The sequence below is a fragment of the Paracoccidioides lutzii genome, assembly GCF_000150705.2.
Source record: "Paracoccidioides lutzii Pb01 unplaced genomic scaffold supercont2.3, whole genome shotgun sequence".
In the NCBI taxonomy this organism is placed as follows: domain Eukaryota; kingdom Fungi; phylum Ascomycota; class Eurotiomycetes; order Onygenales; family Ajellomycetaceae; genus Paracoccidioides; species Paracoccidioides lutzii.
The window spans coordinates 1309338-1336942 of record NW_015440949.1 but is presented as its reverse complement, the minus strand read 5'-3'; the positions used below and the strand labels follow the sequence as shown (position 1 = coordinate 1336942).

The following is a 27605-nucleotide window of genomic DNA, read 5'->3' as shown; positions in this document are numbered from 1 at the left end:
TAATGAGCCCTAATGTCATGTTAGAAGGAACATCCAAGATGGAAATGGACAGAAAGATTGGTTAAGCAGAAAGCCCTGGGAACGAATGGAGAAAGTTTTCGATTTAATCTAGGAATTTGCATCACATACCTGCAATCCAAGGGAGAAAATGCATGGAATCAAAGCATCAGACAGATATGGATGAATAATATCAGAATGACAGCAGATTGAACCTGAAGGGCATATAATTTCCTTGGGATACTCCAAATTTAGTATTTAAATGTTGCCTTGGGTATACCTGGTTGAAATATCGGAGTTGAGCTAGCGTGAAAATCGTCCCCATTCCCATCGACAACAACCTTCCCGTGAATTCCGTCTCTGCTGCGGAGAACTCCGTACATGCACTAATATTATGTCCAGACGATGAGGGCCGAGGCTAATTTAAGCTTAAACTGAGGGAAAGATATAAACGTTGACGATACCCAGTCGTGCGGAATGCGAACAAGAAGTTCGATCCTGGGGTTTCAAAACGGCGATCGCTTGGAATGATGTCCCGTAAGAAAAGCCTCTTTGCTTTCCCATGGCCTTCTTGCTGCAAAGCATTCCTTATTCTATGGAATAGCCATCATGCGTCGCGCTCTCATGACGGACTCACCACTTATTTCATCCGTACTGGCTCTTTAACGATTTCGCATCCCGATGATGAGACTAAAGCAAGAGACTTTTGGACAAGGTTTCGGAATAGATGTTCCTGGTGGGAAAGTGCAAGAAGTTTGGATCCGGCCCCAGGGATGTGAGTATGTTATCGGGGAGTGAAATGCCGCCGATATGTGGTTGGATGGTTAAGATGACTATCCTTTGACTGTGTGCCCTTAAGATTAAGATATATATGTTTTTCTTCGTAAATAGTATTTCTGGGGATAAGGTGCTTGGCCATGAAGATGAGGAAATTGTGAGGAACTCGTCAAGGGCGACTTCGGAAGCTCGAACAAGTGCTATTGCTGGCCTTAGAAATGCAAGTCTCTCAAAGTTGTGATAGCCTTCGCTGGGGGGAAATTTCGTAGATGGATGCTCTAAAAGGTCCATCGTGATTCAGATTTTAGAGACGGATAAGGACATCCATCTGCGTATAGAGGTCTCAACTTATTAAAATCATGTCTGCTAAGTGGCCGATTGGTATAACGGGCGTCTCAATTTCGATTTCTGCTCACCATGGAGAATGGGGAGTATCATACCCTTCGCAAATCATTGCGTAAAGGATGAGAGCAATCCAGTAAATAGGCACCCAGTTCATTAGAAGTAACATCCTAACCAACGTGGTCCTTTGCTAACCCCGTCCGAGACTATCCAGACACTCGAGTCGTTCAATATTTCACAGCATTCGAAATTCCCAGTGTATATCTCTTCCCTAACCGTCCGATGCATCTTTTTCGGTTGCGTTTCTGATCGTGAGAACCCAATGGGATCTAATCCGCTGATATGATATGATATGAAATTGAAAAGTTGATCCGTCGCCCTCACTCCTGATTAGGACTCTCGAGACCCTGGCAAGCTTATGTTGCTTTGACGCAAAACGAAAAGGGAAAACAGAGCCGGTCTCCCAGTCCCATGATTGTGGCAAATATTTGAATAATTATGACACGCATCTCTCAAAGCATCGCTGCTGGAGGAATGGCGATAGAAAGGGAAATTGCCGTACAAAAGAAGGAAGAGGAGGGATCGTCATGAAAGACTATAAACAATGGAGAAAGATCACACGGTTCGAGTGGGAGGATGAGTCGAGCTTTTTGAAGCGCGAATACTTAGGGTATTCCAATGGCACTTAGCAATCCTAGATGTGTCTTGCCAAAAGGTTAGAGAGGACTAGCAGCAAATCGCAAAGATATATAAGGCAGACCCAAGTAATAAAGAATATAAGGAAGTAAACTAATGAGAACCACCCATCATCAGAGGCTCGAATGAATGATATCATTTCTCAGTAATAGTTCACTAAAGATTTTGAACATTTAAACCCTTCCTCCTCTTCAATTCCTGCATTCATACCTGAGTTCTTCAGACTCTCACCAAACATTCTGCGTTGGAATTAGTTTCATGAGACATATCAGAAAACAGAATATCGACGGCATAACATCACCTGGATATGAAGCTAAGTTAAATTTAAGTCTCTTGGACCAGCCTCCAGAAGACATTATTATTATTATTATTATTATTATTATTATTATTATTATTATTATTATTATTATTATTATTATTATTATTATTATTATTATTATTATTATTATTATTATTATTATTATTATTATTATTATTATTATTATTATTATTATTATTATTATTATTATTATTATTATTAAATGTCAAACAAAAGGAGATTAACCAAATCACCATGACAACAGGATAATATATCCAGCTAGTGGATTACCTAAATGGCGAAGCCGAGAGCAGTTTCGAATCCGGGCTCGGGGGAGGAGTTGGTGGACATTGCCTGGGGTTGAAATTGCCTAGAGGAATCGGATAATTATCACGGGGGGGTGACGTTCGTGGAAGGGATTTGTTCAAGAGAGGTGTGTTTAAATGTAATGCAGGGTTATTATCCCCGTCGAGAAAACTCATGACGAGAAGCATGTAGAAAAGTCCCTAGCTCATATAATTGGGATGTCATTTGAAGGGGAGGCAGGTGACAGAGTCGCGGTCGCTTCAAGGGCGGTGCAGGGACCAGCGCAGGGTCTAGTGGAATGGCAGTTTGCAAGTATGAATCACCGCCAGGCGTGCGAGTTCCAAAATCGTGGCCACGAGGAGAAATTTCTTCAACAAACATCATGGCGACATTAGTTGGTCGGGGTTGCATGGAGGACGGAGCGGGAATGGGATCGGAACCCGGAGGTTGGGAAGTCGAGTCGCGATTCGCACCATACCCGCTATCCGGTTGAGGATTCTTAGAGTCGTCGTTGGCGTTGACTATGTGGCAGTCACAGTTGGAGTGACCATTACCATCGCCACTAAAAGGACCGTCCCCGCTGCCGTTGTTAGGACTAGCAGCGTCGGGCATCTCTTCATCAACGCCTTCCACACGAATCCACTCGATGTTGGACCCATAATAATCATGATCAATATTCATCATAACCAGAATACATGTAACTTAGTATGCCAAAATTAAAGCACCGAAGCTGAGTAAGCCACTTCAACACCGAATTCTATGACCACAAGCTCGGGCAAAAGGTGAAGTGATCCTAATAATCGGCACAAGTCACCGTAAGCGTTTGGAAATCTCAGTTGAGGAGATCGCAGTCATAAGGGAAATCCCATACCAAGCAGAGCAGTGGAAGCCAAAGCCGATACCTTCGACGAGGGAGTATTCCTTCATACGATGTGGTCACACATCCCGACGTAATTAGGAAAGGCAGAGTTTATTCTGGGCTATCCAAGCTTCCGAAGAAAAGCATATTTTTTTGGTAGCAAACTATATCCAATATTGCACCACGGAACCATTTGCAGAAATGATTGTCCGGTCTGCTTAAGCCGTACTAGGTTCGGGCCGTTAAACCTGCTTCCTCAAATCGAGAAACCAAGCCCACACTCCATTCACCAAATTGACGAGCAGACATGGGTAAAGTTTCACTGCTTCTCTCCAGCGCCTGTTTCATGACGTCATAAACATTGGCTGGAAGGATAACTTCTTCCACTGCAGTCGGTGACGGGGTGCCCTGAGCTGGATCGAGCATTGATTGAATGTCTGCGATTTCCTTGTAGAACACCTTCACGGCCCGTTGCGCTGTAGTAGTAGGTACATCGCCATCAGCACCAGAACTGGATGACAAGCTGGAGTATCGCAAGTCCGGATTGAACAACCAAAGCTTATTTGAGCAAAGGCGTAAGTCAGCTGATCGTAATTGCCTGGTCTATGCGTAAAACCTTCATAGGAAAGTCTACTGCGATAGTTCGCAACTTAGAAAAGTTAAAATTATGTAGGCATAAACTCACCAACAATCCGCTCTTGGAGGTCTGGCTCTCTGGTAATTTATAATCTATGCTGTGGACAGCAAATCTCCTAGCACCAATTCTCTCAACTAGCTCTAGCAGCTGCGTTCCAACGATCATGTCCACCGGGTAAGACTCCCACTGATCATCGTCGGAACTGATTTCATCCTTGGGTTTCTGTAAAACGGAAACGTTCGTCTTGTATAGTCTCAAGCCTGGAAAAGAAGTGTCTTCCTCTCCAACTATGGCACCGCACCAGGAGCATGACAGACTAACAACAGGGTGAGTTTTGGATGCACTCTGCTGATCTCCGTTATACATATCGTAAGGGGGGGAAGAAGACAGTGACGGTTTCTGTAGAATTTCCAACCTCCATGTCAGTAAACATGATATCAAAGTACGCTCTACTCCTGGCAATATGGAAGCAGCGCATGTGCGTAATTTAGTCAATCGAGAAGCAAATCGTTACAAATTACACTAACAAGCAAGAAGTAAGAAGGCATGGTTAATATATTGGTATGCAGGAGAGGGACGAAATAAATGGTTTGGCAGAACCTGCGCTATCGTGTTGAATGGATTATAACTGCTGTATTTTACTTCTTCCATGCAGTTTTCTGTCAACAGCATCAGCAATTCACAAGAGCATATGGATAACAGAATCCCACGAATCGTGGAGGAAGAAAGGGGATCATCACGACTCAGACGAAGAGACGAGGGTAATTAGTCCCACAAAGAAACAGCTAACAAAAAAGCAGCTAGAATATATATATCTATCTCCTCACATCTCGTCTGCACAATGATGCCAGCGAAAATGGTAGTGTACCTCAGATTATATCTCGCGAATCCCACGAAACCTCGGAATAAATGCTATCGAATCATTTCGCGTTTATTGGGTTTCCCCGAAAACAGCTTGAAAAGATGCCCATAGCACAATTCAAACTTCGCGACGGAGTACATCTCAGGCTATAGAAAACTTCATGTTTCGACAAACACCATCTTAAACACCTGGTTCTTGTGAAAATATCACAAATAATTCATATATCCGTCGGTGGGAGGAGTAGTAGGGAACGGGAGAAAAGGGCCAAATCAGGCCCAGGGCTAGTGAATCCATCAATCAACCTCCGATTCCGTGGAATCACAAGGAGTTGAGTATTCCTCAAGAACTGTTCTTGGTGTGACCCTTGCTTCTCCTGTCTTTCTAGCTCCTTTTATAACCATGGATTTGCTATTATTGGTGCAAGTACAAGGTGATAAGAGGTGCAAAATCCCCTGCGGTAATATTTCGAAAAAGATTTATGGTTGAATATTGATATTGGGCAGTTGTATCGGAAACAAGATCGTGGGGATATGTACGCCAACAGAAGTCCACGTGCAATCTTGTTTCCTTCTTTGCAGCCCGAAGGTGACGTGATGATGAACAGATAGAGCAAACGAAAATATGGCGGTTAAAATGAGGATACAAGAACACCTTTTTTTTACTGTATCTGCGCAAGGGGGCAGCAAAAAAGAAGACTCAAAAAACGAATGGAGGAGGTGCTCGAAGGATTTGCTTACCGGCCGCCATAAACCATAAGAAAAGGAAATGAAATAAAATTGGCACTTACTGACTTCTCCAATCCCTGGCAATCATCCTCTGCCATCACAAAAGACAAAATGTCAATCAATACTGTCCCACGTGCGCAGACGATCTGATTGGCGGCACCATACCCTTTTATAGTTTCGTTCCCATCGTTGACATGAGGTCCGGCGTGATTGGTAGCATCACCATGACCGTCTTCATGCGCATCAGGTTTGTGGCAATGCCATAAATCCATCATCTCTGCCCAATCAGAACTAGGTAAGTCTTTCCATATAATCCCCCCCTTCACTGGAGGATTAAAAAGAATACTTTTGCACTGTCGACACCCAATGCAGCTTTCAGCATTCATGTCCTTTGAAGTCCACGGAACTTGCAGCCCATTATTCACTCCGCCATCTGGTAACCGGGGCCCGACTGAAGGGCTGGTCTCGTCAACTTGGAGTCTATAGGTGAGTTCATTATGTTCATTGTGTTTAACTACACCCCGATATATATGAATAGGTCTTGTAGCAAGAGTTGCGTATGCGGATACCGAAACACGTGCCGGTAGGTCAAAGGTTCGTTCTCCCCAGGGACCAGAGAGGCAGACTGAGCGGCGTGAGGGCTGAAGAGTAAGAGAAAATTTGTTATCAAGAGGGTCAACGGGAATTCGCGGGATGCCGGAGCTCTCAGATGAAAACAAGGAATCAGCCAAGGACACGTGAAGCATGATTTGGCGGATGTTTGGCAACAGTTCGGCATAGAGAGACAATCCCGCTTGAATTCCGAATGCCATGGTCAGAGATAAAGGGAGAGATAGGCAAAGAGGAGGGCAAACTCAAAGTCAGTGAACTATTTAGAGCACTTTAAACCCACAGGCGTATCCTTTTGAGTTGGGGGGATCCGTATTTTCACAGGATTGGTGTTTGGGCAGACTTTTGTCGCATTGTCGACTTCAATGGAGTTGATGCCAACAAAATGCAGTGTGATGTTAGCTCACGTGGCGATCCAAAAGCAAACAATGCAAACTCCAAAATAATTTTTGTGAAAACCCATGACATCATCAGACAATTAACAATTATCATTTTCAGCACAGCACTCCATATGTCGTCCTTCATATAATCCGCCAGACCTGAAATATATACATCCCAAAATCGATAACCGTACAAGATATACAGCTGTTCCTGAAATTAATAAAATGCCAAAAATCTCTGGCAGCAGGGACGTTTCGTCACCATTTCTGTCCAAGAAATCCAAAAAGAGAGGAGAACATATCAAGTCAATTTACAATACACAGTGCCAGAAAACACAGTCAATTTGAGATCGGCTCTGACCTCCAACACTTCGCTCCATACAGTTTAGAATAGCTACTCACTGAAACCTCCAAATCCCCTAAACTCGTCAACGAGTTTCACTCCCGCCTTAATGAAATATCCATCGTGGTCACCCCATGTTCTTGCGGCCTCCTTGAGCGCCCGAAGTGCCTTTATGTAATGCGTATTCTCTGCCCACTTGCCGTTGATACACTGGTCACCTACCCAATCCCAGTTGCGCCCCTTTATTTCATAATTTTTAATCGCGTTAGAGTCTATTTTGGGTCGTAGCTGTGCGATATAAATTGCCACTACAATTAGCCACCACTGCCGGACAAGGGAGAGGTGGTACTTTGGCGGAACGAAGGGGAGTAGAATGCGAACTGCATGGCTAGTCGTGAGGAGGTGGACGAGGAAGAAGTCGTGCATCTCTGTATCAGAGGCGACAAAGATTGCCGCAGCAGCTTGTTGAGAGATTTCAAGTTGTTCAGTAGGGTTTGGGGTGATGGACCATGCTCGCCAGTGTTCCAGAACTGCCTCTTCATAGTGCTTAAAGAGTGTTTCAAGATTATCGCCGCCAGGGTGTTGAAAGAGACTATCGAAACGTTTATCGGTGCGGATTCTATGCAGTATTTCTAGAGGGGAAGAGGTTTGGTACGTAGCGGGAATTTGCAGGTAGGATGGATCATCAAGATATTTGTGGAGATCGTTGTAGCATGTTGCAGCCATTGAGAGCGATTCCATGGCTACGTCTCGGCTTGACATTTCGTATGCATATCCCAAGTGAATGAGTGGATGTCCAACTGATCAACTTCGTCAGACTTAGAGCAATAAATAAAAATATGAACACGGGTTCACAGTTAAAATTCACTTACGGCCTGAGACAAGACAGTTAATCAGTGGCTTTTTGCCAGAATAGAGATACATTTCGGCAATCTTCTTCCAGTCGTAGCCGTGACGCACGAGCTCATCCTCGAAAAAATCCACAAATGCTCTCTGGTATCTGGTGCAGTCAGTTATGGATAGAAACATGAGAACAGCCGCAATGAACAAAACGAAAAACCGCCCACTTACTGTGTCTTCCCTAAAAAATCCCTCCAATCATCCGCTGAAATCTCACCAGGCGAATCCTGCCAAGGCTCCAACTCCTTTGCTTCAGTCTCGTAGAGACGGTTCAGGTGCTCCGCGTCACCGCCAAACAAATATACGGAGGATAGCAACTAACATTGCAAGTTAGAAATGACGACAACGTAACCAAATCTAGGCTGATATATTTATGGACATAACAATAGATTTCCTATTCAATCTCACATGGGGCATATGATTATGGAAGCGGTCATCGTGATATAGAATCGCAAAGTTGGCATGGTTCAGCTTCAACAAATGTTTCAATGCCCGGGCTGACTTTTGTTGATTTGTCTCAATATCGTGGATCTCGACGGGATCTAAATTAATAGAGTCGCTGTCGGCTGTGACCGAGGAGAAGAGCCCCCTGATAGACGGCATGGAGAAGGAGAATTGTGAAAACATTGTTGAAATCAATATTTGCGGTGCTCTTTTTAGCTTTTTCTTTATAATTCCCCTATTTTTCACCCGTCTACCTTTGAAACAGCCAGAAACGATGCTCGGGATAGAGCTGGCGGCGGCTCAGAATTGCGCATAAAACTTGGAGATTCCAAGAGTTTTAACACCAAGCAAATAAATCAACCCAAACCACCACTGTCGTACAATTTTGAAATTAGAATAAAGACCAAAAAATCAGGGCATCAGAAAGATAGGCAGTGGGTGCCCTAAAAAACATGTAGCATTATCTTCTTCAATGTCGCAGCTGGCAGATGATATCATTCCGTGAGAGCGGTGTTGGGGCTGGCAGAACCACACTTGTCACGTGATCGTTCCTTTTTGCTCGGTTGCGCTCGGTTGAGACGAGCTTTTTTATAAACATCTTTTTGACGCCGAACAAGGGGTATAACTAAAGATTTCTATTCTTAACGTACCCAACTCCCACTGTTCAGCTATGAGAATAAAGGGATGAATCAAAACAAGAGAAATACAAGTATATATCTACAGCTTAACAAGACAAAATTAAGAAATTATAGACAGAAATGCGAGCAAGAAAAATACCAAAAAGTCCTGTGCAACATGCTGTTCGATATATGCCCATGCATAATGCCCAAAAATATGCAAAAGAAGTATTGATATACAGATACATAGTTGTAGTTTTAGAAACGTTCCAGCCGACCCCTCCTCTCGGGACCAGAAAGTCATAGCCGCTTCTCAGCCCGCATGAGATGATCCGTCCTGATCACGTATTCGTCATCGTCGTCAGATTCGCCGTCATTGCTTGCTGCAGCCAGGCCATCAGCGACGGCACCTTTGCCCTTCCCCTTTGATCCATGGACTGCCGTTCCATTTGTATTGCCTAGATCCCCATCACTAACAGAACGACCGAGGTCATCTTCCACGCCCTTATTCTCATCAAAATAATAATCAGCTGACGAATCCATGACGCCTTTCCCCTTTGAACAATTAATTTTATTCTTCCATTTTCCCCGCGCTGTTTTAATTCCGTGTTTGGTGCGATGAGGTAATGCCGCGGACGCGGCGGGCTTGCTAGTATTGTTCGTAATGTTTGCCAGGGCGTTTGTTGGGCCATCTTCTAGAGGTGCACCAGGTTTGAGCCCATTGACGGCCTCGCCAATGGTTAAAGAAGAAGGCGAGTGGCCGGCTGGGCCCTCTGCAATAGTTGACTTGGGCTTCTTCGCGTCGTCCGTTGATTCAAAAGTACGGCGCACACGTTCGAAATGCTCAAGTTCCTTGGCGCTATTGGGAGGGGTATTACAGTTAGCATATTTAGCATATCTTGTCTTAACATAAAGTTAAACATGATTAAGGTTGGAAAGGTTATTAAATACCTAACACTAGCAACAAGTTCGTTCTTCGCGGCGATGAAATCTTCTTCTGTTACCATGACTGCAATATCTTCCGGTGTCGCAAAATGATCGAAGAAATAGGCCGTCGTAACAGGCCCATCGGGGAGCGCTTTAATCTTCTCTTCCACTGCTCTAGCTTGACGCGTGATAGCCTTAAGCATGGCATCAGAACACAATGCGTACAAATCAGCACCGGTGTATGTAAACGGCAGCTGTTCAGCGATCCGCTTGAGTGAAAGATCGGGATGCAATGTGAATTTTCGTGTGAGCGCTTCTAGAATCGTAACCTGTTTCTCATGCGTATCCGAGACACCAAGGTATAACATTTTATCGAATCGACCGGGTCGGAGCAGTGCAGCGTCCAGGAGATCAGGACGATTGGTGGCACCGATTACAAAAACTCCTCCGCCATTTTCGTCCCCGCCACTCATCCCGTCAAGTTCAGCAAGAAGCTGGGAAACGATACGGTCCATAACGCCGCCGCTATCGCCTTGATTGCCACGCTTTGGTGCAACGGAGTCCAATTCGTCAAAGAATACCACACAAGGTCTCGCATCACGAGCCCGCTGGAAGACACGTCGAACATTTGCTTCAGACTCTCCGATATACATATTGAGTAGTTCAGGACCTTTGACTGAGAAAAAGTTAAGAGAGAATTCCGTGGCGATAGCTTTGGCGAGCAAGGTCTTTCCAGTTCCGGGGGGTCCGTAAAATAGAATACCACTTCGCTTTTTCATGCCCTTGGCAAAGAGCTCTGGTCGTTCCAGAGGAAGTTGGATGGTTTCCATAACAGCATCTTTAACGTTCGTAAGGCCTCCAACATCATCCCAGCCAACATTAGGAATTTTCGGTGCGCCAATAGCGTCTGCGAAATTTATCCTAGCTGCATCTACAGCAACATCGAAATCTTCAATTATTACACATCGCGCAGCGTCCCCACCTGCAGCTTGAATATCTCGCACACTGAGGCTCATTTTGTCATCTGCAGTTGTGGCATTTTCTGCTAGTTTTTGGAGGCGAAGGGTTTTAGCAGCAACTGCCCGTTCAACTACATCGACTAAATCACCGGCAACGAGTGCTGCTGTTTTCACCGCGACAGATGCTAGGTCAACATCTGCTGAAATCTTGACCCCTTGGTCATTGATAACGTTTCGTAAGATACCCTCTCTTTCCTTTTCTTCGGGCGCGGTCATTTCAAGTTCATGGGTGAAAAGGCTTCGAATACCCTCTGGGACCTTCTCAACATCGGTAGTAGTAGCAATTGTAACTCTTGAGTCAGCCACAATCTCCTTCAATGTCGTAACCATCCTATCAGCGCTCAAAACCTCAATGTGTTGAATCAGCAAAGCAGTGCAGCTTGCTCCGCAAGAAAATGCCCGATCCGCCCTAGCTTTAAGAAAAGCCTCCGTCTTGACGTCCCCGCCATTGGTGCCACCTTCTGCCAGAATATCGTAGGAATCGATTACAAATGTATGAAGTCCAATCTCGCCACAAGCACGACGTGCAACCGTAGTTTTTCCAATGCTCCGCTGAGTAGAGATAAGAAGGATAACAACGGGTTTCATGCCGAGTTGAATGGCTCTAGGGCTAGTCGACGCAGAAATAAGTTCCCGAAGCCGTTGCTGAAGAGGAGGAACGAATAACTTAGGAGCTTCAATGACAAAATTACGTGGCCTCCCCGCCACATTGCTCGGCTTTGGCAGTGGTTTCACGCCCAGCCAGTACTCCCATCCATTATTGAGTGTTCCCGGCACTCTACTAATTTCGCTCCCTGCCTGTACCATCCTTGTTGAAGAAGTGTCAATGACAGCAACTCCACCCCATCGCTCATTGTCGGCGCCATCTTCCGATTCCTCTGCAGACGCAGATACAACATGACTAACACGGAACCACGCAACACCCACCTTCCCCGATGATGCATTCTGAGCTTTCAGTTGAGAATCCAGAGAAAACCCAAGCTGGGCTGTGATGTCATCGTCATCACCAGCATCTGGACCCCGGGCAGAGGAGAATATTGCTTTCCCTAAGAACTCATCAACACTTATACCAATGAGATCCCCACTTTTGACCAGTCGCTGTTTTGATTCAAAATGGTGTTTCAATCCAGCAAAGAGGACAGGCTGTAGAGTTCTGTCCATAGAAAGTGGAGTGGATATTTTCAGAAGGGTAACTTCCTTGGCAACAGGAGGTTGTTTGGATAAACTCAATTTTGGCTGTGCAATCCCAGATCTTGAAATACCATGTTGAGTTCCGTGAAGTAACATGGGTGAAAGTTTTAAATATTTAGGATTTTCCAGGTTATTTAATAGAATCGGAGGGACAAACACCGTAGGAGTAATCCGATGGAAGGGCATCTGCGATATGCTAGATCGCCTCGCTGAGGACTGGTTCATCGAGTATCGAGGTCTGGGAGACGTTAGACCCGGCAGTCCGTAGATTTTTACAGTCCTCCATGTTATATCATTAGTGTTATCCATCTGCCCATTTAGACTATCGAACTTTAGAGAAGATAACATATTAAGTTGAGGCTCCTCAGAAACTTCAATTCTAACCCAGTCACCTGAAAAGCAACCAATTTTAGTGAGAGTGTAAACATCCACAAAAACAAAAGAGTCAGAGTCATCAGACTCTCGTGGCTTGGGGTGGAGAACTTCATTGGGTATTCTCTCTAGGAGCCCTTCTGCTCGGAAGGTTTTGCCCATACTTCTTCCTGCACGCGCAGTAGCGCTCGTGAAGCTAGAGAGCATCGACCCTGGGCTATGCACATCAAATCTCTTGCCACCAGGTCGTGGGGTCGCCGATGTCATGGCTGAAATAGTCCCTGAAGGTTGCTGAGGAAGCTCTGGGGCCGTTAATGAGATCATATCGTCCAATGAATCATCTGAAGCTTCACTGTAGCTTTGAACCGAAGCTTCTGTACCAGACTCCTCAGGCGGTGAAGTACTTTCCATGTCCGTGCTGCTTAGTTTCTCCTCTGCCGCCGAAAAGAACTGCTCATTGGACGTGTCATCTCCTTCATCTTCGACCACCTCTTTTAAAAGAGCACAACCAGGTGATGGTAAGTTCTTGGAAATTCGAGATTGATGGTGTGGTTTTGTTTGGACAAGAACAATTTTAGTGGCAGGTTTCACCAACCCTTGCGCCACAGGCTCACAAAAGGAAATTTTAGCGGGTGGGGGTGGTGCATGGGTGATTGGATGTGAAGGCAGCTGTAGCGGTAGCAAATCCCCTACATGTAATACCCTCTGGGTTGAAATCGCCTCTCGAATCAGTCCAACCAAACGCTCTTCTCTTTCAGCAGCCGTTTCCTTTTTCTCTTTGGTGGATGTTGCTGATAAGGATGGTGGTCCCTGTCCCCTGGTCCATAGGCCATTCTCCCCTTGTGCCCTCATACTGAATCCCCCGCCAAATTTCCTTTGAATATCATCGACGTTACTGAGTAAATGACGTTCCACTGTCACATAGATAGTATCCAAGAAAAGCGGGACAACCTCCAAGACATGTATTTCGATAGCTCGCTGACTTGATATTAAGGTGCGTGCTGGGTCAAGCATTTCTAGGGTCTGGACAAATGACCGGATGGAGCCGCTAGAGGCTGGAAAATGGGCAGTCGACTGGGGTAGACGCGCAGTTTGGGATTTGCCGGGTCTCTGAAGGCGCACCGGTATAAAAGTCCATGACAGATCCTCCACTGGGAGATTAAGAGGCGACCATGGAGTTATGGCAATGTATCGTACATCCTGCGATTCCGCTAGAGCTGTTTTATCATTAGCACAAGAGCTCCCTATCCAAGTGAATGTAATTTTCTGCGGGTCTGGATAAGAATGACAGGAGCGTTGCCCTACATGCCTTCGATAGTCGATTCAGGAAACAAGTCAGCCGCCAAATCATCTGACAGAACACCAACATCTCCTTGCAAATGATGGTCAAGAACCAATCTAGAAGACACAGGGTTCTTATTGTGCAGTCGCCGCTTAAGCCTGTCTCTCCGCCGGCGACGGTTCAAGTTGTCAGGAGCATAGGATATGGACTCCATTGCACCACTCTCCTTGCCCTTCACCATTCGCTAAAATTCTTTCTGCAATCCAAAAAAGAGTAATGCTAAACGCAACATGTAATGACAACTCAGGTGAACTGAACACAAGAAGGAGATGCTGGTTGTGGGTGTTGTCTAAGACAGAGGAACAGCTGCGGCGCTGCTCATGAAGACTTGGCCGATCAATAAAATGTTGGTGCCGGTCCCGATACCGAGGTTCACCCAAAGTCGGCCAACCCGAAAGCTTGGACCAACGTTCAAAAGTTAGTTATAGCATGGAGCAACTCTTCAACACATTCATTTAAAAAGACCAGCACTGCTAGCTTGAGAAAGAAGGAAAACTGCTATTTCAGTGGAGTGATGATATGCCCAAATTGATGAATTACTCCAGTTTTGCTCTATAACTAACAGCCTAGATTTTAGGTAACCCCTCTCAAACAACGTTCTCCTAGTAAAATTCCTTGGTGCAAAGATAGGAACCGCTGGCACAGCCTATCAGCGCATTTACTCTCCTTCTCCTGGTCTGGGAGTTATGTTAGCTTCCTTGGTGCCCGGATCGAATCCAACAATGGCGTGGTCCCAAGCACCGTTCGAGTCGCTAGACATGGTTTGAAATACTGTGTAAAGTCCAACGGCTTAATATCACAATTTCCAGCCAAATGGACTGCACACCCCACTCACTGAATTGACTTGAACGTCTCATTATCTCGGTTGTCTCCATTACCCAGCGCAGGTGGGACAAACGTACTGTCCGTGCTGATGATCATCCTTACACGAGATTAACCACGCCCATGCTTAACTTAAATACGACATGAACTGGACACATCACACAACCAGGGATTAGTTACGGTCAGTCTAAGCGCAGAATTGCCTTCCAATTTTGAAAAATGATATGAACAATCAATAGAGCCGTCTCGTGAGGATGTCATGGGAATATTAAAGTTAAGACTAAGGTACGATTCGCGTTGCTTTCCAACAACTCAACTTCACATGACATCATCAAAGCTCAGGTTAGGTAACTAGCTCTTAGGGTTAAATTGACATCGTCCCATTAGACAATTACATGCGGGGAAAAACCACGCTATGAGGTCCAAAATACCACCCCGCTCTGGAATGGCTATTCAGAAAGTAACACCAAATTCTAATATTTGACCCTGGTGGTACGCATTTAACATCCATTGGATGGGAGCGAATTTCCCGTTCCAGGAAAACAAGTAGGCGAAGGAAGGAGACTTCAAACTGTGGAAGACCTGCCAAGACTAGACACCACAGCGTTCATAAAAGGCGGGAATATCCAGGGAAAGATACTGAAAGACAAAATCATGGAGGTTAAAGAACCTACTTTCATGGGGGTAGAGTGTCACTACGAAAATTCCCTCGCAGCTTCAATTTTGTATGCGGTCTGCCTTTTATTTCCTCCAGTATTCTCGGCTAGTCACAGAGGTGTTTCGTGATTGAAAGCCTTTCAAGTTGTTTATATTTCAGAGAGTTAGAAATACCATCATTTCGATAATCATCGAAATGGAACTAGCTGCCCAATGATAAGCCTTCTACCTACGGTCCCTCTCTCCGCCATAATCTCACAATCTTACCTTCATCACCATCGATTCAAGAATTGGGAACGTTTCATCTTTTCTCGAAAAGGGAAAAACGCAGAGAAAACTTAACAGAAACCCCTGAAACGCGTAATAGGGATTTCAGTTACATTCTTCATCTTCATCACACACACCTGACGAACTCCTGCTTTTGCTAGGATGCGTTTAAACCAACACAACAACTTTGCAGGATGGGCAATGCATCCCGTGGAACCCTGAGGATGGCATCTCGCTGGCCGGGACGCTGCTCAACAGACACTCTAACCTCCTTTCCACCAATGTTATTTGACAATACATCCCAGTTTGCGCACCCTTAGCTACGGATCATTCTTACCCCAATTCTCAGTATAGGTCGCAATCATCTCCTGGTTGCGCTTCCCACAATATCCTCGAATTCTGCGAGGGATCGCCGTGAGAAACATGTATCTACAAATTGGGATATTGATGGTGCCGCGAAGTGACACTAGGGCTGAAACTGGGGAAGGGAAACTCTGCTGCAAAATAGCTCCAAAGTTTAGGTGAGGTTCGAATGAGGGAACCTACTATGTGCATAATAAGAAAGACAGCTAAAGAAGCAGATATATGGGCTGGAAGCAGGAGTGTCCACAACATTAATTAATGCGTTGAACCATCGGATTTCTTACCTATCTTACCTTGGAATATATATAACCTGGAATGCAAATCCGGGTAAAGTCGATAACAATACAACTGCTAAATACACATCGGTTTCTTTAGACAACAGGATCATCGAGGAAGGAGAACGATTGGGTAAGCTTTTTACCCAGAGGTTCTAGTGCATGGTTCTGGTGATCTATGGTTGTCTCTTCAGATGGTAGGCGCTACGGCATGTCCGTGAAAGAAGGTGAAGTACAAGGCGTGGCCTTCGATGACAGTGGGCGTGCTAATTTGACCAGCATTCAGGGTCAATTTAACAAGCTGATCATCAAGGCTTATCTTTATGACATGAAGAACATTTGTAAAATATGTGGCCAATGGTAAATTTTGACAATAATATAGTGACTGGCAATCCCAAGGGGGGGAATGAGAGAGTGGAATTCGTTCCCCAGAAATGCAGGGACAACAAAGTGCTAAAAGAGACAGAGGATTCAAGAGGAAATATTCACGGAGTTTCAAAAGAAAAAAAAAAAAAAAAAAAAAAAAAAAAAAAGGGGGAGGGGGGATCTAAATTGCAGCAAAGCCGGACTTTTGCGACCTGTAAGAAAATGTAGTCTAACCCTTAAGCCACGTGACCTATTTCCACCGTATATTAAGTCATTCTCGTAATTAGCAAACCTTTGAAATCAATCAAGCTTAACATTCTGTCAAATGTTTTATACCTGCATTAGCTACCCATCTCGAAACTAATATCAGATTGGATCTTTTTCTATTCATAGATCTATGACCATTGGCGATACCGAAATATATATTTTAGTGCCATCAATATCCCCCAGTTGAAACAACTATACCTTGAACGACTGCAGGCAATTTGTATATTCTTCATCCTGTCCTTCATTCCGGTTGTTCATGTATAGGTCCAGCATCCTCGCTGCAGCCGCTGAACACAAAGTCCTCTCTTTCGTCCCATACCTCCAGCATCCCCCAACCTCCTTCAGGGTTCATTATCCACCAAAACAGCTGTATTAGGGATCCAGATATCCATCAACGAAAACTGAATAATTGTGAATTCAGCTGTTTCGGCTGACTCTATTTATCCCTTCAATTTTGGATAGATTACTTGATTTGCACTCCAAATGCTCTGCTCTCTCTCCTCGAGCAGAAGAAATTGAGTCTAACCTGGAGTTAGATAAATATATATATGCAAAAAATATACACCTTCGCCGTGAGGAACAAGCCTATTATTAGAAGGACGATCATCATATGAATAGTCTCGTTTGCATAAAATTGCAAGTTTGAAAATAAGTAAATAAATAAATAAAAATGTAAACTAATAATAATAATAATAATAATAATAATAATAATAACAAAAGCGGCAATTCATCCATAGGGATCAGTGGTTGTGACAAGGTATGAGCACCGGCGGAGCATGCATGCATGGATCGATCCATCGGAAAATCGGAGGATGGTTTTGAGCCTAATGCGTTCCAAGAGCCAATAATCATGGCGCGAGGTTTAAACTAGCTGAGATTGTCGGCTGATATTGCCGCAACCATGGTTCAGGCACGGCCCCGCGGGAGGGGAATTGGGTGGATGCTTTTTTTTTCTGGGTTTTTACTCCCGATAAATGCATGGAATCAAGATTGGGGATGGCGGATGGATGTTGGACCAACATGTAGAGTAAACGTTTGTGATATGCCTATGCGGGGCGCTCCTTTGTACATATACAGAAAAAGAGACAAGCACGGTCTCCGATGGGTTCCATTTCTCCGTTCGGTATGTTTACTTATTTACTCTTACTCCGATTTCAACTGCATATTTTCAGTTGGAGGAGTCGATAAACTCGGGCGTGCATCGCATGTAATGTGCGCCACCGCAGTTATAGTTATCCTTGGCGCCCAACAATCGTCACTTAATGATTAGGTTTCTATGGAGGAAATAACTAGTACGGAGTAATTAGATAATTAACTCAATTGTTCTATGGTTAATAATCGCATGGGTAATATTATCATATAATCCAATAATATAGAGGGCATGTGGCGGATAATGAGAGTTCGAGTCGAACAAAGAAAAAAAAGCCTTGCTGACCCCGGTAAACCGCAAGGGAGGAGGTGTTGATTTATTTCATAGACCGAGGTCTTTACTGCGTAGTTTACTTTGCTTTGTTTCCAGGGTAACAGTGTTGGACCTGAATTTTTTTTTTTTTTCTTCTCTCTCTCTTGCTTAACGCAAAGTTCTTGCCAATTGCCAACCATGAGGCTGTTTGTACTCAAGGGGCGAGCGAGATTCGGAAAATCGAAGAGACAACTATGCCTGAACTTTTCAATTGTTTTTCTTTTCTTTTCTTTTCTTCTTCTCCCCCCCGGCCCCCCTTCTCCATGTTAAAAGATTCATCCATGACCAAGATGTCAACAAAGGGACGCAAGATGGTTAAACATCGTCTTTTGACACGACTTGATAAACCAGATATCCTTAGCGCTGTTGCCAGCAACAGGGTGCCATTTGCTGAGGCGGTGAGGGGAGCGACGCGCGGTTAACCTCTGATATGATGCGGAGACTGGTTTTGTGATCAATGATGTGTGAATCGCGTGGTCTCGCGTGCTTTTTATTCCGTCAGAGTCGGGTCACGTTGCATGCAGCTCTGCCATGCATGCACGTGTGAGTTGGTTTACTGATAAATCCCTGGGCTGGTATTCGTGGGCTTATGAAGTAATGTGCAACAGGATGATACATAGAAATATGATTTCGGTTTTTTATTTCTTTTTTAGTTTGAAAGTATTATTTACTCAAATTCAAATGTCGTTGGGTCGATTAAAGTAAAGGTGCTTGCGTCCAAACGATGCCAAGGTTAATGACCCAATTATGGAAGCGGGTTTCGACTCGCCCAATACCCGGCTGTGTCATCCTTGGATGACGATATGGCTGCCAGCCCATTAGCTCAAGGCCGGGTCGCCTTCGGTGATCTATCATCAAACCACCGTTCTTGGTTGTTCATGCAATATTGAATATTGATGGGAGGAGGAATGCATCCGGAGAGAAAAATGGGGGCCAAGATGCGTGGCGTACAGAGCACCGTACAAAAAGCGGTTTTTGGTCCTTGGAATTGTCTCTGAAATAAATCATTATAATGGGGGTTTGGTGCTGATGCCAAGCCCAAGAGACTTTTGTTGACAAGAAGTTTCCACTGTCGTTGACCACGGTTAAGTTTGGGAATGCTCTGTTGTTAGTGTGTTTGTTGGAAGAGAGGAGTATGGATCCCATGTAATCTGGTCCTTGGCAATTTTGAGCCTCAAAAACTTGTCCATATTCACGCTAACATAGGGGGAAGAATTCCGAAATGCATACATACAACCACAATGTTGCACGGAATGTCGTATTTAAAAGATTTCTGGATTAACGTCTTGACCAGCCTGTCAGGAAAGGCCCATCGATAAAGAGCTTATTGCTAGTTAGACAGCGCAAACTTGTCCCAGTTGGGAGATCGGGGGTCTATGAGGTATGAGGATAGTGGAATACGGTGTATGGTATGGAAACGACTAGCTTCAAACCAGGCGGTGCACAGCGTTGGACACCGCGTTTTCTGCTGCGGAGAGCTGGGGTCTCCCACCAAAAAGGACGTTGAAAGAGCGGCTGAAATTAGTGGGAAGATTGGTATGGGGGGCGTATGAACTGTACGGAGAGGTATATTTGGGTCGCTGCCATTGGACCCCACGAGAAAGGGGGCTAGGGGTATTTTAGGACTTTGGAGTCGAGAGGAAGAAAGGTAGAACCTAGACGAGACCCGTCCGTGGTTGGATTGTTCGGTTCCAAGAAATATGCTGGCTGTTTCATGCTAACATGCTGAACTTAACAGTTGACGGATACCTTGTGCATATTTCCAGGAATTCTGGCACCTAAATGCATCAAGGGTTGTTTTTTATGTGTTTTTACATTTTACAACTTGTTGATCAGGGGAAGCCAGAAGATATTGTCTCAGGGCCAAAATAATAATAATAATAATATTAATAATATAATAGTTAATAATAATAATAATAATAATAATAATAATAATAATAATAATAATAATAATAATAATAATAACTAATAGCGAGCAAGATTCATGGACAGAACAGCTGTTATTTAGCAGCCGGGGAAAAGTTAAGAGTTATGCACGCCAGATGCCAGCATCATCTTTCCACTCAAAAACCACGCTGACAAAGCGCAGCATTGGCGTTGGCGGTCCTGACACCGGCGCCCAAAGAGGTTTAGAGCCATATTCCAACGAGCAAGAAAGAGCGACCAGCCCCATATTTACTGCGCCATCCAGCCAATCAGGAGGCTCCCTTGCTCGTCTATCAGGCAGACACGATTGCTACGACTCCCCTTCGACTGCGGCCGTCACTCCAGAAAGTGTGTCCTCCTGCCTTTCCTGGCCGTTCCTGCCCTTCTGCCGTGCGGTTGAGTGTCGTTCTGGTCGTTTCCCGCGCTGTCTCTCGCTCCTGTCTCTCTCCCACACACTTAAAACAATCCCTTGCTTCCCGTCACCTGTCTCATCTTCCCCTTCGCTGCTATTGCTGCCATTGCTGCCCTCGTTCCTCTCCCTTCTCTTACACAACCTGTCTTTCAACTCCTGGTGTCCCTTTTTGTGGCCTGGTCTGATCCGATCCGATCCCTCTTATATACTCTGCCCTCGCAGGTCGTCATCACCTTCATAATCATTATCATCCAAGCGTCTGTCTTTGTCTGTTTGTTGCTTGGTTTGCTCCTTGGTTTTCGTTTTCTGCAAGGTTCTCTCTCTGTCTATCTTCTCAAATCTGAATACTCAGCTGCTTCGAATCTCTCCAATCTATTATCCCCCCGGGTTGTTTGTTTCGTCTGCCCAGGAGTGTATGACCTTCTTCCTCCCTCGACCTGCAGGGGGGAGATCATCAGTATTCTGTCAATTTCAAGCAATATCCGACTTGGGATATTGCCAAAACAATCGTCTGGGCGTCTGTTGATTTGAGGGTCAGTACAACAATACGCAATTTTCAATTGATAATGGCCCATCTGGCCAGTCTTACGCATATATATATGCTCTCATGAACAGCCCCCTGCTGAGTGTATTCCCGTTGTGACTCCTCCAAGCCCTATCTGCAGATCCCGATTCTCGATTCTGAATAGTGTCCTCAATTCCCCTCTGTTTTCCAGTGAGTCATAACCCTAGTTTACAACATGCAAGAGGCCTGTATTTCCCTGCCTTCCACAGAACGGGGGGCTTCCGTTCTTCTTTATGTGCTAACCTTTTAAATCCTTCCCTCCCAAAATAGTCGTCCTTCCGCCCCTGGTCACACAGTATGTCTGCACCCCGGGTTCATCCACGCCGTCGTCCTATTTATAATAGTGCACCCATCCCCCGTCTTCCAACCTCCTCTTCTCCTCTTTCGTCCTCTTCAGATCTATCCGACCCAGCATGTCGTCACTCAGCACTACATAGCATGCAGTTGAGGAAAGGTGCCACGTTCCACTCTCCAACGACCCCGCCGTCTCCAGGCACTGATCCTATCCTTAACATTCACTCTCTGCTTCGACGCTCTCCTACCTGCCCTAGGTCCCTGGAGGATGTCATTGCTGCTGGTGAAAAACGCATGGCCGTGTTCATAGACAAGTTCGAGCGTAACCTCTCTGGGCTTGGGACTTGTTCTCCGTCTACTGCTTCTTCTTCTTCTTCTTCCTCTTCTTCTTCTCCTCGCAACAGACATAGTATCCTCGATGACGACGACCTTCCGGTCCCACGCGCCATCTTAGATGCCCACGTTATTCACGCTGACACCATGGATACCGACAGCACAGACTCAAACCACTGCAAGCCTCTTCGGATTGACGACTCCCCAGCAATGAACTCCAGCCAACATGCGTCTGATAGCGGGTTGGGTACCTCGGTTAGCGGCACAAGTAACTCAGCGTCGATCCATTCACGCGAGAAGGGTAGGCTTTACCTGTTTATCCCATTCAACAACATTCACAACGCCCGGTGCTAACCGCAATCTATCAACTTCAGCAATTGACAAAATGAATCACTCACCCAAGGACCGCAAGAGCTTGCAGGAGCCTAAAATGGCATCAACACAATCAGCTATCACAAGATCAATCTCATCCAACACTCTCGAAATTCCTACTTTTGGTGTTGCTGCTCGCAAGAACATCGATCGTTTCATTCTCAACCCTATCCTTCTAGAGAAACGTTTAACCCCTTTCCACCCTCTAGCCCGTGGTGTGCCCGAGCGTATTGAGAACAAGGAGATTACCTGTCTTCGTGATCTTGAAAAGACTCTTCTCTTCCTAGCACCGGTGAGTCAGCTTCTTTACATCGATGTGTCGGACTGTACTCATACATTGCGAAACCATATAAAGAAATTCACCACGTCCAAAGCATCCTACATTGCATTTTGTGAATTTACCATTCAGTGCCTCCATACCACTGTGGGATATCTGAACGAGCGTGACCAGCGACGCCCATCAGATCGTCCCTATACCAACGGTTATTTCCTTGATCTAGTCGAACAGATCCGTCAGTACGCGTCGATGATCAGTGCCGCTCGAGAAAGGCAGGGCCCTCGCCCCCGCTCGAGAGATGGCGAGAACAACAAGGACTATTCATCGTATGTGCAAAAATCCCTAGGAAATAATACCCTTTCTGCCTTGTGCTCACATGTTTTCAGTGACGAAGAACTCACCCTTGAAGGTGGTCTGGCTGCCACTGGACGACCTGCTGAATTGGTCCGACGCAAGAAGAACCAGGCGATCTCACTACGTACTAGAGAACCTTATGAAGAAAGGGCTTCTCCTGTGATCCCAATGATGAAACGTAGTTTGAGCACGGAGTCGTGCGATGACAGTGTCACTCGTTCGATGGCTCGACGCAAGAAGAATGCACCTCCCCTTGACATTAACCAGAAATGCAAGGACTGTGATAAGGTGTTCAAGAGACCCTGTGATCTTACGAAGCATGAGAAGACGCATTCGAGACCATGGAAATGTGATGAGCGCTCATGCAAGTATTTTGAGATTGGTTGGCCAACTGAGAAAGAACGTGACCGTCATGTCAATGACAAGCATTCCAAATCTCCACAGCTGTACAGATGTCAATTCCCACCTTGTACTTACCAGTCCAAGCGTGACAGTAATCGCAAGCAGCATATGGAGAAGGCCCATGGGTGGGTATACGTTCGATCTAAAAATAATGGAAAAGCCAGCAGTCGTGTGTCGAGCAGCCATACTCCACACACTCCCCAAACTCCAATCATGAAGACCCCGAACTCAGGCACAGTGGATATCCCCACGCCACTAAGCCACCCGGCCCTTTCCCCTTACCTAGCAAATGTCTCTCCGTACGAGCAGAGCTTGCAATACAATGCCCCTGGCTCTGGCACATACCCGCTGGATGATTTGATGGATCCCCAGAATCAGGACTTCCAACTCTTCCCAGACGCAATGGACGATTTTAACGCATTTGTATCACCCATGGATTTCAGCGCTTTCGAAGCCCATTTGGCAGCTACAGATCCTAACCAATACATTCCAAACCTGGACATCCCTATGTCGTCGTCAGCTTCCAGCACCAGCACCGCTCCTGCCAGCGCACTCTTGGGCTCAGGTCTTATCGACGAAAACCCCTTCGATCCCAGAACCACAACCCCAAACTTTGACGTCGACTTCGACAACATGGACAGTGAATACATAACCATGAACATGCAGCTTCTTACTCCAGCCCAATCCGTCGAGGTACACGGTCTCAGTTCCTTCTCACGCAACACGTCCGTCAGCGGCCTTTCACCTGGCTCCGTATCCGAGCAGAAGGTTTCCAGCAACCTCTCCCCAACCGGACAGGGCAACTTGATGCTCTACTCTCCCAACTCCCAACAGAATATCGATGAAGGATTCCATGATGCGTATGGTAACCACAGCAATAACCACATGGGTAAACCGAATGGTGACTTCACGCTTTTCGAGAGTCCGGCAGATACCACGACTTCTGCACAGAACTTCCCAACTCTGAATAATTTTTCGGATGATCATTATAGTGCTGACGATGCGTGGGGGGTTCAGATTGATCCGATGGATATGCACAGGGAGGCTGATGAGTATATGATGGATTATTAGATTGTGCGAATATTTATGCACGGTTTTGTGGTTATTTGGAGAATGCTTTTTTTTTTGTCTTTGGATCGGTAAAGGGGAAGGTGGGGAAGAATATGTTGGGATTGAGTGAAATTTTTTTGTCATTTGTCTCTTATTCCGCTCCCCTTAAAACCCTTGTCACCCCGTCTCGATTTCTCTTTATTTGCTACCCATTTTTCATCAAGGTAGCCTAGCCTGTTTTGATGAGCTGGTGAATGTTTCATCTATGTTACCGTACCATCTGCACAAGTATTTCTGATCCTGATAGCTACTACTGTACTCCAAACCCCCCCCTTCCCATTTTCCTCTCACCCATTTTCGTGTGGTTTGAATACACTGATCTTTTTGTTTCAATAGTTTTAATTTCACGTCTCACCTCTCATCTCTATCAAGCTTGTGCTATAGTTTCAAGTTTCTACTCCTTGCCCCATTCCGCCCTGTTACTTTTTTAGTTTGGTTTCTCTCCCCTACAACGCTCCGTGGTTTGAGCTGGTTAGCTGGTTGAAGAGTTTGTTAGAATTTTCCTCTTGTGCCAGATTGATTGATTGATTTGTTCATTTCATGATCTGTTGTTTTTAACATCTACTTCTATCCCTACCTATGGACGACCCTCTCCCATCAATTCATTTATTTTGAAGGGCTTGGATTAGCTACCTAATGGATGTGGAAAATGAGAGAGACGCGGATAGATGTTGAGATGGGATACGAGAAGGGAATTTTAGACAAAATAATAACTTGTTTGTTTTTCTTGTTGAGTTGGTTCTGACTTCTTTTTTACTCTTAGGTAACTGTTGTAGAAAAAGAATGAGAAATGAGGATTGATACGTGATTCACTTTTCGACTCTTATGGTTGAACATAAATTCAACATTATTATAGTTAGCTCAACTTCATGCCGCCTCCCCAGTAGTTGACTTAACAAAAATACTGATTGATACCTGCCTCCCCTCCAAGGTTGTCAAATAAATCCAACCAGAAAGAAATTACCCTCCGCGTTTGGCGTTCTCTTCACTCATTCGAAACTTTGGCTGTTGTTTACAACTTGCAGGCAACGAGATATAGGTGATGAGGGTAAGGTATTTAGGTAGGTAGACACATTTCCCTTCCGGCCCACAGCGACTCCACAAGGTCAATTACATCATCATTGTATCTGGGTTGGGATTATCCCGCCGATAACCAGCGGCGTAGGTTAGATATGTTTTCCGAGGCTGCGAGGTCGGCATCAGTTTCTATGTAATGAGAATTTCACGTTGAAGTAAAAACCCCTCTTATCCATTCGTCATCCATCGATATGGGATCTAAGATGATAGCCGATCCAGTGGCCACCTGCGTAAATTCTTGGCCTTTCCAACAACTCAACATAAATGATCTTCATAACCTTATTTCTCCAAATTAGCTTTCAACGTTGAAATATATCTATTCAACAAGTCATTAAAGAATGCAGCTTACAGTCTCTCAACACTCACTCTACATCATCAATTAGCTGACAGAATCAGATATGATAGTTATATAACTTATAAACAACAGCAAAGGTTAAGTTGTGAACAAGTAGAATTTCTAGTTTGATGAATGAAGATGCTCTAGGTCTAATTTCTCTCCCATGCATGTGAACAGGAAATGATCTTTTTGAATTTTGAAGATAAATGAAAAAACACATGCTTTTCTAAATAAAGAATATATCATTAAAATTTTAAAATGTAACTCTAAAGTTTTATTTCATATTAACAAAGGAATTAATGTTAGTAAAATTTAAAAATTTTTAATAAAATATAAATCTGATATAATATTTATAATATCAATATAAAAAATATGTAAAATAAAAATAAATATATAATGATATAAAGGATTTATTTATCTAATAAATGTTTTAAAATATTAGTTAAAAAATGAATTTAGTTTTATAAAAACTTAAAAAATGTTGAATTAAATTTAATTTTAAAGATAATCAGTATTACTAATAATTGTTATCAAGTTTCTATTAATATTTATAAATAAATATTTTTAAAATTTTTAATTTAAAGCTGAAAAGTATTAGATTAAGTTTATATGTATTATTTAAAATATTAATAAATTTTAATGTTAAAAAAATTTAATTTGTAGCAATAGTTTTTAAAATAATAAATTTAATAATTATGAAAGTTATATAAAAATTAAACTTTTAAAACTTTATTATATAAATAAATACATATAATCTTTTATTAGTATATTTTTTCATATACTATAATTACTATAATTATCTATTTGTTATTTATAAAGATTATTGTAAAGTTATGATTATATATTTTAATTATTTAAATAATTCAATTTTAGTAACAAAGTGAGATTATTCAAATTCAATTAAAAATATATTTAAAAACTTTAAATAAAACTAAAAAGTAAGTAAAAAAAACAATTTATTTAATATGTTAAAAAATTTATTAAAATTGAAATTTAACAATTTATAATTTCTCTATTATAAATTCTATTAATTATAAAGTGATAAATTCTTTACTTATCATTTTCAAAAATCTCTAAGATATATATTAGAATCCTAAGATAATGGAAATCGTATAAAATACTTATGTTTGAAAAGTTAGTAGAAATTTCTAATATGATTAGTAAAACTGTTAATTCTCAGCAAGCAGTTCAGAAAGCTACAATTTACAAGCTCTCTAGTCATCTTTCATACATCAAAAACCAAGAAAAGAATGGAGTCCAGCCTTAAAAGCAAATTTACTAATATCGAGAAGATCAAACAGGCTCTAGATAGAGCAGCTTCTGTGAAGACTAGGAGTTGAGCTAAGGAGTTAGAAATTCAAGAAAGTCGAAAAAGCTGCAGCAGCTGAATTGGCCTCACAAGCATGTATACATAATAGAATGGCAAGCCTACTTAGAATTCATGGAATTATTACCTTTTTCGATCAGGGAGTCAAAGTTCCTGGGGTTGGGCCACTGAACAGGGTGTCATCTTATTTCACGTCAAAGAACAGTTGTTTCCAGCATCCCCATATGCGGTCTGAAGTTTGACGGGGCGGCGAAGGGGGACCGGGTGGGCCAGGTTTTGTTTTGTGTTACTTCCTGATGTTTTTTCATCAAGTTCAGCCACGGGGAGGATCCAAAATAAGTAAATGGGCACTGGGGGAGGGTGAACGGGGGACGTGGGTGTAGACGAGGCGAATGAATTAGCTAGTTATTGGTTGGTTAGACAGTTCTTCATGTTAATATACTGGGTTCGGGCAGCGGGGTTGAAATTGATGACATTTTTAACCGGATTTGGGCTTCAGCTAGAAGGTGACAGAGCCAAGAGGCCGATAACTAGTGGTTTGTGGGAAAGGCGGCGGGATGGCCAATGTAAGGGGAGTTAAATATGCAGCGTAATAGGAGTTGCGTATGAGATTCGTGGGAGATGCTTTGTGAGATGCTGATGCGGAAATACATAGTTCTTTAATTAAATACTAAAGGAATCAACAACGGCTTTCTTT

General features: G+C 43.8%; 8 protein-coding genes across 8 annotated transcripts; 2 read left to right on the top strand and 6 right to left on the bottom strand.

The window, feature by feature from the left end:
• Positions 1-527: 527 nt before the first annotated feature.
• PAAG_11352 (hypothetical protein) lies at positions 528-1015 on the top strand (the record flags this gene model as incomplete). The annotated part of the gene is made up of 2 exons (XM_015847016.1): positions 528-772; positions 889-1015. 2 exons carry the CDS (start codon positions 528-530, stop codon positions 1013-1015), a joined length of 372 nt encoding a protein of 123 aa, XP_015703438.1.
• A 1554-nt stretch (positions 1016-2569) lies between these two features.
• On the bottom strand, positions 2570-3097 carry PAAG_11351 (hypothetical protein; the record flags this gene model as incomplete). Its single annotated transcript, XM_015847015.1, has 1 exon — positions 2570-3097. One exon carries the CDS (start codon positions 3095-3097, stop codon positions 2570-2572), a length of 528 nt encoding a protein of 175 aa, XP_015703437.1.
• A 406-nt stretch (positions 3098-3503) lies between these two features.
• PAAG_11350 (hypothetical protein) lies at positions 3504-4278 on the bottom strand (the record flags this gene model as incomplete). Its single annotated transcript, XM_002796665.2, has 2 exons — positions 3504-3833; positions 3961-4278. The coding sequence occupies 2 exons, from the start codon at positions 4276-4278 to the stop codon at positions 3504-3506; spliced, it is 648 nt and encodes a 215-aa protein (XP_002796711.2).
• A 1229-nt stretch (positions 4279-5507) lies between these two features.
• PAAG_01718 (hypothetical protein) lies at positions 5508-6311 on the bottom strand (the record flags this gene model as incomplete). Its single annotated transcript, XM_002796664.2, has 1 exon — positions 5508-6311. One exon carries the CDS (start codon positions 6309-6311, stop codon positions 5508-5510), a length of 804 nt encoding a protein of 267 aa, XP_002796710.2.
• Positions 6312-6882: 571 nt separating this feature from the next.
• On the bottom strand, positions 6883-8358 carry PAAG_01717 (hypothetical protein; the record flags this gene model as incomplete). Its single annotated transcript, XM_002796663.2, has 4 exons — positions 6883-7631; positions 7704-7831; positions 7903-8048; positions 8140-8358. The coding sequence occupies 4 exons, from the start codon at positions 8356-8358 to the stop codon at positions 6883-6885; spliced, it is 1242 nt and encodes a 413-aa protein (XP_002796709.1).
• Positions 8359-9092: 734 nt separating this feature from the next.
• PAAG_11349 (hypothetical protein) lies at positions 9093-13824 on the bottom strand (the record flags this gene model as incomplete). The annotated part of the gene is made up of 3 exons (XM_015847014.1): positions 9093-9651; positions 9744-13541; positions 13607-13824. The coding sequence occupies 3 exons, from the start codon at positions 13822-13824 to the stop codon at positions 9093-9095; spliced, it is 4575 nt and encodes a 1524-aa protein (XP_015703436.1).
• Positions 13825-14301: 477 nt separating this feature from the next.
• PAAG_11348 (hypothetical protein) lies at positions 14302-14564 on the bottom strand (the record flags this gene model as incomplete). Its single annotated transcript, XM_015847013.1, has 2 exons — positions 14302-14395; positions 14479-14564. The coding sequence occupies 2 exons, from the start codon at positions 14562-14564 to the stop codon at positions 14302-14304; spliced, it is 180 nt and encodes a 59-aa protein (XP_015703435.1).
• A 6758-nt stretch (positions 14565-21322) lies between these two features.
• On the top strand, positions 21323-24128 carry PAAG_01715 (zinc finger transcription factor ace1; the record flags this gene model as incomplete). Its single annotated transcript, XM_015844422.1, has 3 exons — positions 21323-21953; positions 22027-22627; positions 22688-24128. 3 exons carry the CDS (start codon positions 21323-21325, stop codon positions 24126-24128), a joined length of 2673 nt encoding a protein of 890 aa, XP_015701330.1.
• Between the last annotated feature and the right edge of the window lie 3477 nt (positions 24129-27605).